This window comes from Bubalus bubalis, chromosome 1 (assembly GCF_019923935.1).
Source record: "Bubalus bubalis isolate 160015118507 breed Murrah chromosome 1, NDDB_SH_1, whole genome shotgun sequence".
NCBI classification, from domain to species: domain Eukaryota; kingdom Metazoa; phylum Chordata; class Mammalia; order Artiodactyla; family Bovidae; genus Bubalus; species Bubalus bubalis.
In genome coordinates, this window is record NC_059157.1 from 127,015,858 (window position 1) to 127,030,851 (window position 14,994).

Genomic DNA, 14,994 nt, shown 5'->3' on the forward strand with positions numbered 1-14,994 from the left:
ATTTTTTCAATAGTAAATACTACAGCATTACATGATTACAGGTTGGGATGCAAGACTTTAGATATGGCAGAACCATGGATCTGGAAGGCCAACTACTGAATTTTTGACTATGTGGAGAGGTGGGGCCCATAACCCATGCATTCTTCAGGGGTCAACTCTATTAGTAATTAGGCTCTTTATAAATATTTTTTAGATCTATAATCTCTTAACCTTTAATTATTTCATTTCTATATAAAGGCTAATTAAGACATGAACATTTCAGAAAGAAGTCATTCTACACATTAATTCCTAAAAAGAGAATATTTCTAAAATTTAACATTAATGATTAAGTACAAAGACTAGTAGCTCCAATGAAACCTTATCCTCACTGACCTCTCCTGAAGGGACCACATTCCGTGTTCCATTACAAGCAGAAGTTACCATGGGCTTTGTGGTCAGCTGGAATGGAAATCCAAACAAGCTGGCAGCATTGTACAGACTGGTTTTCACTTGATGAATAAAGCAATCTGGAAAGTGTAATACAGATTACATATACATGTAACTATAGAGTAATTAAGCTTCAAGCAAAAGAAAAATTGTATCTTAGAAAAGGCCTCTCTCCATTTTTATTAGCAGTCCTGTCTTCAACCACTGAGAGAAAAAAGTACCTGTAAAAATAATTTTTCTCGTATCTGAATATCTGCAATTTCAGCATTGTGACTTTGGAGTTTTTAAGTAAAGTATCTGGGAGGCTACAAAAGCATGAAATCACCACCTAGCAAATTACATACCAATTCACACACACAATAAAGGCCATAAAGGACAACTTTCAAGCAATGAGTTCCCCAGAATATATACTGTAAAATAAATCTTTCCTAGAGAGATAAGGGTATAAGTTAGACAAGGTGGAGCATATAGCTACTAGGTATAGCAGAATTCTATAGGAAGCATTACCATTAACTCACTGATTTGTCCTTACTTTTCAGGCAAGTACCAATACAGGTGACCTAAACAACAACTTACCTAGTGCCTATTTTATCTTGGCTACATTCAGGATAGAAATTAGTGAAGTATAAGATATGTGGTTCCTAGATATCCATGATGGAAACAAGGCTAGCCTATACTGGAGAAGATGTGTTGAAAGATCTCAGACTCATCCCTCCTTGTCACCAAAAATAAAGATTACAAACTAAGTAAATAAATAAGGGTGGAGGGGGTAGATTTCAATGCTTTCCCTACTTCCTCCCTTTAGCTCACTATCCCTTTCTCACTTCCTACACTGCTGATTTGTTTTCTACAATTCCTTTTCTATTTCATAATTAATGGTGTTCTAAAGCACTAGCTTGAGTGCTTTAGAACCACATTCTGCTTCACAGGAAAACAGCCTGAAAGTGAAACGGTGGCTTTTAAGCATCAAGCACTCCAGAACATACAAGATATAAAATACTTTCCAGAAAAATAAATGAATAATTTAAACAACAGGAAAGGTGTGCTAAATGGGTAAAGCAGAATCCAATTTTAAGTAATTTGTCACTACAGAATAGTTAGAAGTACCAAATTTTGCAAATGTCTTCTCATTTTAGGAATAGGAAAGAATTTCAGGTTAACCCTCTAATAATGTTGAGGGATAACACACTCTCCTGAGCTGTAAGTGGGAGAAAAAGGACTTCAGGAATTGGCACTTACCATCCAGACTGCCATCCAGACCTCAAAGGGCAGGAGGTACTCTTAACATAAATAGTGGGCACAAAATGTACTGTTGTATTTTCCTACAAATTTTGTCAAAATCTGAATGTACTCCAAAATTATGTCAAAAGATTTCATATATTAAAAAAAAAAGAGAGCAAGGTTAGAAGGTCCACTTCATCTGTAAAATGAAGACAAGACCATCTTATTTTGCTGAGACTACACTACATAGACCTCTTTGAATCCCTTTCATCTGTAAGATCGAGTCTGCAATTCTAAGCTCCTCCTTATTTTCATCCTTCCTTTTCTTCTCTCCAAAGCAACCAATAGATTCATACTGTCTGATATAGTAGCCAGTATCCACAAGTGGCTACCTAAGTTTAAATTCAATTAAAATTGAGTCAGTTCCTCAGTTACATAGCCCCACTTGAGGTGCTTAATAGCCATCAATGCAGAGAGTGGCCAGGACTGCTAGAGACCTTTCCAAGCTGTGCCAATAAGTATTGTCTCTGTTACCCACTGCCTCCCCCTTGGGAAGTTCCCTTTTACAGTTTCTAGTTAGAAATCTTTATATTTTGTGGAAATCAAGGAAGGAGGGAACTTTAACAGAGAAGTCCAAGATAACTGCCAAAATTACTGCAGGAACCTTCTCTAGTATCACTATCAAATCTTTAACCATATACAGTTGTTTATTTACATTTTTCTATAAAATTGACTCTTTTTTTTCGGCTAAACAAAATTGACTCTTTTTTTCCTTTGGCTAAACAAATATATTTATAAAAGGTTACTTTATATTGCTACCATTAATGTAAAGACACCTCACTTGCCTTATGAGGAAATGAAAACACAACAATATTAAGTTCTAGATGGGCCTGTTAAAAAAGAGACAATTAGGTGGCGCTAGAATCCCAGAGACAGGGGAGCCTGGTGGGCTGCCGTCTATGGGGTCGCACAGAAACGGGCAACGACTGAAGCGACTTAGCAGCAGCAGCAGCAGCAGTGGTAAAGAACTCGCCTGCCAATGCAGGAGACCCCTGAGGGGAAGATCCCCTGGAGGAAGTCTTGGCAACCCACTCCAGTATTTTTGCCTGGAAAATCCCTTGGACAGAAAAGCCTGGTGGGCTACAGATATAGGGTCAAAAAGAGTCAGATATGACTGAAGCAACTTGGCACGCATACAACATGTATTACCCAAGTTTTAAATACATGGTAGCATTAAATTAACATGTTTTCTGCTTAAAATAATCAGAAATTAAAATAACTGAAAAAAGATGCAATATTTTTATTAATATGAATAGTTTATAACCTAATTCAGATGTTGCTTAATGCTATGAATGTTGGATCTCCTAAAATCATTTTGTGAATTATTAGCTATTCTATGTTTTGGGAATACTGTCCTAATGAATTCAGTATAAATTCCTGTCAAAGTCCCTCTATATTTTGAACTCTCTCTTTTGTCAACTTTTTCCCTAAGTTTTATTTGCTATTTCCTGAATTGCACAACTTTCCCATACTGTTCCCTCTGCCTAGAATGCTTTTCCTTCCTATTGTTCTCTGTTGATATCCCATCTTTCCTTCAAGACTCATCTCACATATTAGCTCCTTCATCAAATATTTATTGAGACTCTTAACCAGAAGAAAACTGGACAGTATTTTGTTACTTCCTTTCTTGTATCATTTATCATATCCTCATGGACATTAGTATTATTTATAACACTTGTCTTAAAACCCCCCACTAAATAATCAGACACCTCCTACAATTTTAAGGTACATAAAATAGAGACCCTGTCATACTCATTTTTATATTTCCTGTGGAACCCAACACATTGCTTAACAATAAGACAGGCTCAATAACCACTCATTGGATTTAAATGAAATCTTAACACAGACAGGGCCACTCTTTACCTCATCTGGAGGTAGATTCAATTAACATGCATTTTTGAGAAAGAGGAAAATATTACTATAGTAGTCCCCTGTGTCTTTTCCCTCTTATCTACATCATTTACCAAATGATGTCTAGTCCTTCAGACATAGAGAAGGAAACAATTTGAGGCAGCAGCTTAGACTGACTCATTCAGCTATCTCAGCACCTTTACTTTATAGGAAGATTAGGAATTTTGAAGCGCACTTTCAACACACAGATTTATTTATCCGGAAAGATACTTAAGTCTCTGGTAATGCTGGTTACCTCTAGAGAGGATAACTGAGTAGAAGAGGGAGAGGAAAGAGACTTACGTTTCACTGTATGTACTTTTTATCTTTTGAATTTGTCCACACATATATTTTTCTTACTTAAAAAACTTTTAAAATTAATATTTAATACCTAATCTTGGTCTTTTGGCTGGTATTTCATCAGCATCCACTGTAGAAAACAGAGTGCTGAAAAAAAGAGAAAAGAGAGATATATATGTATATATGCATATCCACACATATGCATTTCTATAAGTAAGCTTACTATTCATACATCATCTTCCATTCACTTTGTCAAGAGATCCAACTGATGTTTACGATATAGTAGGCCTCTAGTATTTGACGATGTAACACTATGGTTCAACTACATGAGAGAGATGCAAAACTCCCTATTATATAATAACCTGTAGTCTGGCTAAAATACAAACATGAAACCAACCAGATATCATTTACCTAGTAAAGGAATATAGGTAAAAGCTTAGGACTATGTTATTTCTTTTCTTTACAGAAATGATTTAAGAATAATTTCCTTTTGAAAGATGACACTCCCCACAAGAGAAAGTCATTTTCTACTTCACATAGAAATAGGAAACACAAGATGACAAGACGCCTTAAAAGATAGTTCTCAGCCAGAAAAAGGTGTTATATTTAACTACATTTTTATCATGGAAACTATATTACTAGTGATAACAAGAATTTGGAAATTCAAGAAAATTTTTGGGCCTATGCTTCAAGAAAGTTAAAAGTTCATGGTATAAGGGATGGTATGGGGAGGGAGGAGGGAGGAGGTTTCAGGATGGAGAACACATGTATACCTGTGGCAGATTCATTTTGATATTTGGCAAAACTAATACATTTTGTAAGTTTAAAAATAAAATAAAATTAAAAAAAAAGCTCATGGTATAATCATCTTTCTAAAGATGGACTTAAAAATGGTCTACATTTAAAAGTTATTTTAGATTAAGGATGTGTGGTAAAGAACAGGATTTTGATATACAAACCACTGTTTTCCTGACCAGTAGAGGTTCATAGTAAAAATAATAAAGGACGAGGGAGAGGAAATTTACAATTCTCTATTCAATAAATAAGTAGCAAGTGCCTATCCACGTCAGCCTAGGCCCTTGGGACAAAATACATAAACACTACCCTTACATACCCTAAGCATCATTTTAGGCACTTTACAACTTGTTCTCAAATGATCCCTATATCAACCCTGCAGAAAGGTAGAAAGAATATGTTGAAACCTTGCCCTCTCCGGAACACATGATGGAATTTTTAGTCCACAACTAATTCCTCAATGACCTGCATTCTTAGACTCACATAGTAAATAATCACCTTGCTCTCTCAAGCTCCAAGAAACCACCCTCCGACGATCTTGAGGCTTAATAAATGAAATTAACATTTGATCATTAAAAGTTGGGGGGATTATGTATAGAATTGGTATGGTATTTTATTCTCTAGATTAATTCTTAAAGAAGGTGGTAGACACTAGGAAACTGGACAAACCAACAGGCAAATGCTAAGAACAACTTTTAATTTCCCCCAAATTTTAGAGTACAGATTAGTAATCTTTTAGAAGGAAATGGCAACCCATTCCAGTGTTCTTGCCTGGAGAATCCCAGGGACTGGGGAGCCTGGTGGGCTGCCGTCTCTGGGGTCGCACAGAGTCGGACAAGACTGAAGCGACTTAGCAGCAGCAGCAGCAATGCTAAAGCACAGGATCACTCTCCCTCCCTCCCCAGCAAAACACACACACACACACACACACACACAAACGCAAAGTTTGACAGCTGCCTTCCAAACAAGACAGCTACTGCGTCTTGGTGCTAAGAGAACAGAAAGTGTAGTCAAAACGGCTTTGCGCAAACTATGAAGTTCACTTCCCTTAACTGCACTTATTGCGCAGAGATGACACTTGGGAGTGTGTTTTGTAAACAATGAGCCACACAAACACAGTATTCCTTCAATTTTAAGTTTTCAACCTAAGAGCAGCAAAATATGATAAAAACCCCATTTGTTGATAGAAACCAGCTTGGACTCTAAAAGAAAGATATTCACATCACCGACCACTAGTCCCTTTCATCATCAGGAGTCGCATCTGCACAGCGCCGAGGAGCGACTACGTCACCGGGACACCCGCGACCCGCACCTCTAACGCCTCCGCCCAGCTACCTGTTTCTGCCGAGCGGGGCCTGCCTGGCTGGATCACGCTACGCCAGCCGAATCCGGGGTGGGGGAGGGGGAGAGCCAGGCCGTGGCTCGGCCCCCTCTCCTCTCACCTGTTCGAGCGTCGCCTCTTCAGGAGGGCCCTGGCAGAGGGCACCGGCCGGTCACAGAAACGGAAAATGGTGCCGAGAATCCTAATCAGCCATTTGTACATACCAGGCCCAAGCAGCAGCGGCGGCCGACACACCCCGAGACGCAAACCCCAGAGCTGTCGCCGCCGCTGCCGCCTTCGCTGCCTCAGCCACCGCCGCCAAAGCTCAGTCGCCGACTTGTGACGCGATCCGAGGGCCCAGAGATACAACGTCCCCAGGGCTACAGGCGGCCCCCGCGGGCCCCCGCTTCTGACGTCACCTCCTCCCGCCCGACCGGAAAGCATCTTAGCCCTCAGTCTGCGCAGGCGCAGCCTAGATCTCCACCTCCCTAGCCTAGCAACCTGAAAGCCTGGTCCTGGCCCAATGGCTCACGAGACCGTAAGGGCTGTGGGAGGGGTTTTCTCTTCGGCAGAGCCAGTCCTGAGGCTGCCCGCGGGACAAGGCCCACAGACCGCACGTGAGGGCTCTCCAAGAGAGAGGGAGTGCTTCCAGGCCTGAAACCTGGGTGGTTTATCAGTAAATAATTGAGTGCACGTTAATTAACAAATGTTTACCCTACTGAAAGTGAAAGTCGTTCAGTCGTGTCCGGCTCTTTGTGACCCCATGGACTATACAGTCCACGGAATTCTCTAGGCCAGAATACTGGAGTGGGTAGCCTTTCCCTTTCTAATTTACCCTACTAGGCGCCCTTTGTTTTGCACATACTTTGTGCCTGGTACTTTACACGCAGTCACCTTCATTTGTCCCAGCAACCGCAGGCGATGCGGAGCCTTGTGCCCATTTCTATTTTTTACTTTTTGTGCCTATTTTTAATAAGGAAATCGAGGCATACAGCGATTAAGTAATTACCTAAAGTCAAAGAGGTAGCTAGTGGCATAGCTGGAATTTGAACTGCGATCTGTGTACCAGCGCCAGTCCCTCGCCCTTGAGGTCTACTGGGAGAGATATGATTACAAATTACAATACAGGATAATTGGGTGTAAGTAAACTACACTTCAATTAATTTTTAAAAAGATAATTGGCTGCTGTGATAAAGGTGGGTACAAAGTGCAGTAGGAACCAGAGAAAGGAAAACAGTCGGCTAGGGAAGTGAAGGACAGAACTCAAGGAAGGCCTCACAGAAACTTAAGGATGAAAAGTTACCTGCGGCCTACTAGTCTCCCTAGAGCTGGCTGCTGCTGCTGCTGCTAAGTTGCTTCAGTAGTGTCCGACTCCTAGCAACTCCATGGACTGCAGCCTACCAGGCTCCTCCGTCCATGGGATTTGCCAGGCAAGAGTACTGAAGTGGGGTGCCATTGCCTTCTCCGCCTAGAGCTGGCAGGGAGTGCTAATTACTCTCCCTCTCTTTTTTAGAGGTCCTAGTTCTGGTTAATTATCTACAACAGAAAATGACCCATCCTTTTTAATGGAAAATCCAGTCCCAAATCCACTCCCCTCCCCCAACACTCCTGAGAATCCTCAAAAGTTTTTATGCCCTACAAAAATCCTCTCTGTATGTACCTGATCCTTAATCTCATCCTCAATTAAGGTCATACTTCAGACTTGCTTGAACTTCAACACAGGCACTCCTCAGTACAGCTTCATCCTTTGCTCGATAAACACTGTTCCTGGATTCTGCTGCAAGCCACCCCCTAGAGTCCCAGAACCACCAGCTACCCTCCAGTGGCTACCTTCACACTAGTCTGGGGAGATGGAGGCAGTTTCTAGAGGCTAGAAGCAAATTCTAAGTGTGAACATGGGCTCCTCCTTCAATGCCCTAAAATATAGCTAACACGTGGCTGTTAGAGATAATGTGGAAATAAAAGGAGAATTGCAAAGCTGAAAAGATTTAGAAATGGCTATGGAGAAGGAAATGGCAACCCACTCCAGTGTTCTTGCCTGGAGAATCCCAGGGATGGGGGAGCCTCGTGGGCTGCCGTCTATGGGGTCGCAGAGTCGGACACGACTGAAGCGACTTAGCAGCAGCAGTAGCAGCATTACAAGGTACAGCATTTAGGGACTTCCCCATCCAGAGATTAAGACTCTGCTTCCAGTGCAGGGGGGCACAGATTTCTTACCTAGTTGGGGAACTAAGATCCTGCACGCCCCATGGTGCAGTAAAAAAAAAAAAAAAAGTACAGCATCTAAAGCCTACTGTCTCCCAAAATTTCATCTCTTCACTCTTCTCAGCAATTTCTACATGTCACCAACAGAAGACAATTGCCCTTCTACCCCAACTCATTTCAGGGGGGACTCTCAAGTTAACTTAAAAGGAGATTACCATGGGCATTATTCTGCAGGGCAGTTCAGCTGTGTCCCAACTGTACATTCCGCTAAAGAAGTTGGTCTTTACTATTGCCAAACCAAAAAGACCCCCTCAAGTTCAGGGAAGGAATTCTCCAACACCAAAGAGCGGTCTTCATTAAAACACAAGTCAGAAAATTGCAAGCCGCTTTAGAATAGCAGCTTCTCCCAGGTTCTGGCCACCAAGATTAGAGAAACATTGGCATCAAGTCTCAGAACAGTGTAGTACATCACCATGACACAATTTTTTTTCTTTTCCCGCCTCCTTCCCTGCACCCTCACAAACCCAATTCTGAAATGTCAGTCACCCGCCAGAAACAGTGGGAAGGCTGTGAAATTACAAACTTTAGTCAGAATCTCAGGACCTTATCAGCCAATAGTAACTCTGCCAGCCCTTCCCCACACCTACAGCCCCGTGTCCGTCTACTTCTCTAGCCACTCTTGGAAATGGAGAAAAGGTACTGAGCCTTACAGTCGCTTCCGCCTGGGTCTCATCTGCCGGTTGGTGCCTTCGATGTCCTGTTGTCCACAGCAGAGGTCTGGACCACTGCCCATCCACTGACCAAGGAGGGGGGTTATCCTTAACCCCAAGTCCACCACTGCCGCAGCCATTTCCAGACCCAGCAACTCTTCACCGGAGGCCCAGAGGAGAAGCCCAAAATCACATACAGTAATGAAGATACTGACATTTCTGTCCTTGGTTTGGATAATGTGCACCCGTGGACCATCAGAGGAGCTCAACCGCATTGCTTCAGATTTCGTAAGGTTTCCTAACTGGTTACCCTAGTTTTCTAAAAAGACCTCTTCCTCCAGCGGAGATCCTCTCCTTCAAGTCTTTCCATGGCCCCTCCCCCGTCTTCCTCAAACCCTACCTCCCCTCCCAGAACAATGAAGACCCAGCCCTCTAATCCATTCTTTAGGCTTGCAAATTTTTCCCTTTGCCAGCCTTCTCCGAGTGTTAAAAGATTTCGTCTCAACTTTGTTTCTGCTGACCCCTGTCGGAACAGACGTCTGGGCCATGTAATGGACATGGATAGGAGCCCAAAGATGAGATATTGTTGGTTTGGGCCTGATGTGCCTAATGTCTACCATAATTCACTACCCTGAAAATTAATTTCCTTCTGCAGACCAACTCCTCTGGCACTCAAGGAAAACATGCCCTTCTGATACTGTGACTTTGCATGTGTGCTTAGTCGCTCTATCATGTCCAACTCTTTGCAACTCCATGGACTGTAGCCTGCCAGGCTCCTCTGTCAATAGGATTTCCTAGGCAAGAATACTGGGGTGGGTTGCCATTTCCTCCTCCAGGGGATGTTCCCGACCCAAGGATAGAACCTGCATCTCTTGTGTCTCCTGCATTGGCAGGTGGATTCTTTACCCCTGTGCCACCTGGGAAGCCCAATGTGACTTTGATCTTTTTCACTTCATCTAATAACTTTGGCCTTATTATGCTGAAAGCAAGTACAGCTTTTGTGTCCTAGATTTTATCACAAAATTTGCTCACATTAACTGCAAATGGCTCGGCCTCCCTCATGTAGGGAAATAGCACCAGGCCCTACCTACGCCTACTTCCCCAACTGTAAAACAGAGTGTCTGTCTCTCAGATCTGAAACCAAGTAGGGCCCTGTGGATCTCCCAGGGATAGAGGCCTTTCTGTTTCTCATTTCTGGTAGGCAGACTCCAGCCATTATGACCTTCCTTGAGTTCCAAAGGGCAGATTAGAGCAGTTGCTAATCAAGGGAGGGGCAGCCAAGAAATCACCTGAGGCAAGACTAAAGGGCCTAGAGAAGATCTTCAAGATTAGGAAACAAACCACCTGAGATTAAGGGCATAGGGAGCCCTGTTCACACCCCAATCTTGTCAGGTGGTTTAGGCTCAAAGTTTTGCCCCAAGAACTATAGCCTGCCAGGCTCCTCTGTCAATAGGATTTCCCAGGCAAGAATACTGGAGTGGGTAGCCATTTCCCTCTTCAGGGGATCTTCCAGATCCAGGGATCAAACCCTCATCTCCTGTATCTCCTGCACTATAGGCAGATTCTTTGCTGCTGAGCCACCAGGGAAGACTATAATCTTGTCAGAGATGGGGGGGCGGGGCGCCAGGGGGGGTTAATATTTATTTGGCTGTATTAGGTCTTAGTTGCAGCATGCGGGATCTTGACATCATGCGTCATTGTCATGTGGGACCTCTAGTTGTGGCAGCTGAGCTCCAGAGTGAGCAGGCTTAGTTGCTTCGAGGCATGTGGGATCTTAGTTCCCCAGTCCGGGATTGAACCCATGTCTCCTGCATTGCCAGGCAGATTCTTAACCACTGGAACACCAGGGAAGTCTCGAGACCCCACCTTTGACCCACTTTTATAAAAAGCCTCATTAAGTCCTCTGGGGTTGAAACATAGTTTTTCAAGTCAAAAACCTGGGGTATCTCCCTTTGCCTGCAAAGTAATAAAGCTATCCTTTTCTTCTTGGGTTTTTCTGGTGGCTCAGATGGTAAAGAATCTGCTTGCAGTGCAGGAGACCCAGGTTCGATCCCTGAATCAGGAAGATCCCTGGAGAAGGAAATGGCAGCCCACTCCAGTATTCTTGCCTGGAGGATTCCATGGACAGAGGCGTGACCTACTACAGTTTATGGGGCTGCAAAGATTCAGACACAACTGAGCAACTATAACTTTCTACTTCACCCAAAACTGTTTTCCAAGATTTGATTCAGCATCAGTGTACAGAGAGGCCAAGCTTTCAGTAAGAGATCTGTGGGCGCATTAAATGTGTTTATGTATATAAAGAGGCTACTTCAATGCCCAGCATAGCTAAGTGCTTACTATTAATAATCTCTTCCCTCTTTTTTTTTCTTTCTGATAACTAATAAGTCATTTAACTTGCCAGTTCTGCACCCTTTATTTCCTACACATCTGCCCCTTCCCCTCTCCAAATGTTACCAAGGCTGTTAGCCTTCAGCTATAATCCTCCCCCTTCATTGAGAGAACTAAGCTGCAGGGAAGTGTTATCTTACTGGAAGCCACCAGAAAAGAAGAGCCCTCCAAAATCTGTTAGAACCAACTAGGTCCAAGATGGTAGAAAGCCTCCAGTAGACCCTCCTTATTATGTTCATGGTAATATATTTGCGTGATAACACATCCGCCAGTTGACAGTTGCTGTGGCAACAGCCAAGCAAGCCCACTGAAGGACTGAAATCCAGGGTTATAAAAAGACTGCTGTCTTCCCAAGCATAGCACATCCCTGTTCTCAGATACGTCGTAAATATTCCTCCCTCTTTTTTTTTTTTTTTTCAGGCCATGCTTGCAGGACCTTAGATCCCAACAACCCATCCCCAATGCAGTGTAAGGGGGGAGTCTTAACCACAGGACCACCAACGAAATCCTCCTCTTCTTCTTTACTCAGTCCCCTCCTTTGACCTCAACCCTCCTATATATATGGTATCTCGGGTAGATTGAGAAGCTGAGTCTCAAGCCAAGTTCCTGTTTCTCATTCTCTGGCCATTGATTAAAGCATGTGCTGTTTCAGTCTCAGCATCAGTTTTGTTATTAGTCATGTGAATCCAAATAGAAAAAGAACCCTCCCCACTAAGGCAAGGGACTTTGGCTGGGCCAGAGCCCAAGTTGAGGTCTATAGGACCAATTTGGGAATGTTACCAAATTGCAAGTCCATGTGCCTGACGCACAGTTGAGGCCAATCAATACTAAAACATTAGCGTTTTGGACAGAGAAAGGTTTATTACAGGTTCATACAGGAGATGGGAGGCTCATGCCCTCCCATCTGAAAGTTACTGAAAGCTTTCAGCAAGCCCCTTTAAAAGCAGAAGCTAAGGGAGGCATGTGGTTAGTTGTTGCAGCCTTCTTGGTGTCAGATCCTTTGCTCTTGAGGTTGGATCATGGTCAGGTAACGATGTTCCTGCAAATCTCTGCCTGTTACTCTGTGTCCTGAAAAGAAAGGGCAAAGGTCCAAGGCCCAACTTTCCCCCTCCAAGGTCCCAGTCCTGGTTAAGAGGAGGCAGCTCCTTCAGGGGCAGGTTCCCACACCCTGCCCAGCTGTTATCCCTGAGGGAGCCAGGCATCCAACCCAACTGTCCCTCAGTCTCCTCAGGCCACCCAAATGGGAGAGACCAAGTCTCACACACTGCAACTCAGGCAGTCAGCCATTGCTACTAGGTCACAGAAACAGGGATGGGGGAGAGGTTCACCACTCCTCAAGGTGTAGGCCAAAGCTAGAGGAGGGCCTTAGTGAGGGCCCTGCAGGCCTGCAGGATGTAGCCCCAGTCTGATCCCTGGGCCCTCCAGTTCTTCTGCTGGCCCAAGACTGCGTGAGCTGGAGGGCCTCCAGGAGAAGGCCTGAATCTGCCTCTTACCTCACTCTCCACCTGATGACCACCACACCACTGACCCTTGGCTGAATCACTTCCCTAATGGTCCCTCATTACTTGTTGACAGGGCCCACTGCAGCACTGACCAATAGCTGAGCAGAACAACTAACGGTCACTCACTGACAGCTGGTTGCTTGTGGAGAGGGCCCACTGTGGCGCTGAGCAACGCTTGTTGCCTAGTAACAGGGTGCAAAGTAATGCGGCCAGCAATGGCTGCCTGCTAAGGGCTGTGCTCATCTCACTCTGTTACAAGAACACAAACCCATCCAAATCACCGTCCTTCGGGCCTGAGCATCTCTCACACCATTGCCGTAGCTGTCTCCCCTTCTACCCTGCCCCTCTTCTGTTTTCAGGTTTCTCTTTGTCTTCTCGTTGTTGTTGTTCTTCTGTTGCCAGTTGTTAAGGAAGGTAAATTTATATTATTGTTGTTCTTTTTTCTTAGTGAAAATAAATTTATAACTCATGCTTCTACTTTTCTGTTACTGAGCAACTATGGTTGAGTTGATTTTTGCCAAATTTGGGAGGTTTGTCTGGAGTAAGCCTGACTTGAAATATGTGGCAACCTTAAAATTTACTTTGGATGGCCCTAGGGAGAATATCAAAAAGAGAGACAAGTATTTCTGAAAGCAGCTGAAACTGAGGTGCAGACAGGTGAGGAGGAAAAGCCTGGCAAGAAATACCCTCCCAATTTAGACACTGTAAGCCCCTCAAAGTGTTAACGATGGTTCCAAACAGTCACCCAAGTCAAAAGTCACAAGGATAGATCTTCCAAATTCCAGGGGTGAACTTTTCCATTGAGATGTTTCTTGCACAGACAACTTTATGTGCATACTCCAGGGAATAATTGTCTAATGAAGGTGCAGGATTCTCAAGAGCAATGCTTGGGAAGCCAGCTGAATAAAAATAAAAACATGATGTATGGCAGAAACCAACACAATATTGTAAAGCAATTAGCCTTTAATTAAAAATAAATAATAACAAAACCTGACTCTAATAACAGTATTTTAAAAGAACAGTTTGGGACTTCCCTGGTGGTCCAGTGGTTAAGAATCCACCTTGCAATGCAGGGGAGGAAGTGATAGTTGCTCAGTCATGTCCAACTCTTTGCAACACCCCATGAAAGCCTGCCAGGCTCCTCATTCTCCAGGCAAGAATACTGGAGTGGGTTGCCATTTCCTCCTCCAGGGATCTTCCTAACCCAGGGATTGAACCCAGTTCTCCTGAACTGCAGGCTGATTTCGTCACCATCTAAGCGACCAGGGAAGCAATGCAGGGGACACAGGTTCGATCCCTGGTCGGGGGACTAAGATGCCACATGCTGTGGAGCAACCAAGCCTTAGAGTAACAACTAGAAAGTCCCTGCACCTCCTCAACAGGAGATCCTGTATGACACAACAAAGACCACCTGTGCTGCAACCAACTCAACACAGCCAAATAAATTTTTTTTAATTTTTAAATAAAATAAAACAATGGTTTAAGGTTCAAGTAAATTTATAAAACATGGTACCAATGGACTTGAAATGCTGAACATTCCTCTGAAAAAGAAAATTTTTTTTCATGAACTTTACTAAGTAAAAAGCATTTTGCCTATGTCTTGCCATTGTGCATACAGGTCTTGCTAGAGCAATCTCTCCTTGAAATGTTCTGAGCAGCATTCCAAAATCAAGTAGTTACTGAAATGACTGAGCTGAGCATCCTCTGCTTTTGTTTGACAAGTTGTTTTCAAGGGAGTCATGATTTCTAAACCAAAGAGCTCAATTCCATGAAAAATACTTCTTAGGCCAGAAAAGTAGTATGTAGATATTTTCCTTCTTGTTTTATAACAAACTACCAAAAAATTCATATAATAATGTTACACAAATATATTATTAAATATTTATATAATTTATCACATTATTATATAGGATCATAAAATATTATTTATTATATTTGGATTATTGTTACCAAGTCCAAGCCTGCTCTTCTTCCTGCATGGTAGGCCAATAAATCCCAGAGATGAGATGTTGAGGCAAGGAATACGACTTTACTTGGGAAATCTGGCTGAGCAAGAAAATGGCAGGCTCAGATCAGATCAGATCAGATCAGTCGCTCAGTTGTGTCCAACTCTTTGCGACCCCATGAATCGCAGCACGCCAGGCCTCCCTGTCTATCACCAACTCCCAGAGTT

At 43.2% G+C, this 14,994-nt stretch overlaps 1 protein-coding gene and 1 long non-coding RNA gene across 5 annotated transcripts in view; both read right to left on the bottom strand.

Annotated features, from left to right (window-relative positions):
* The window catches only part of SENP2 (SUMO specific peptidase 2), a 35,232-nt gene extending 28,806 nt beyond the window's left edge, over positions 1–6,426 (bottom strand). Inside the window, exons 1-3 of one of the 4 annotated variants that reach the window (XM_025287103.2) lie at positions 6,135–6,426; positions 3,989–4,044; positions 373–506 (exon numbers count right to left, since the gene is read on the bottom strand). In XM_025287103.2, coding sequence (XP_025142888.1) covers positions 373–506; positions 3,989–4,044; positions 6,135–6,235 — 291 coding nt within the window. In that variant the 5' untranslated portion in view covers positions 6,236–6,426. The remainder of the gene's footprint in view (positions 1–372; positions 507–3,988; positions 4,045–6,134) is intronic. The other 3 variants (XM_006071085.3, XM_044943912.1, XM_025287119.2) reach the window with 3 other exon arrangements.
* Positions 6,427–12,154: 5,728 nt separating this feature from the next.
* On the bottom strand, positions 12,155–12,937 carry LOC112587900. The gene is made up of 2 exons (XR_003112417.2): positions 12,813–12,937; positions 12,155–12,387 (listed from the first exon to the last, which is right to left on the bottom strand). It is a non-coding gene; the product is annotated as an uncharacterized LOC112587900 (long non-coding RNA).
* Between the last annotated feature and the right edge of the window lie 2,057 nt (positions 12,938–14,994).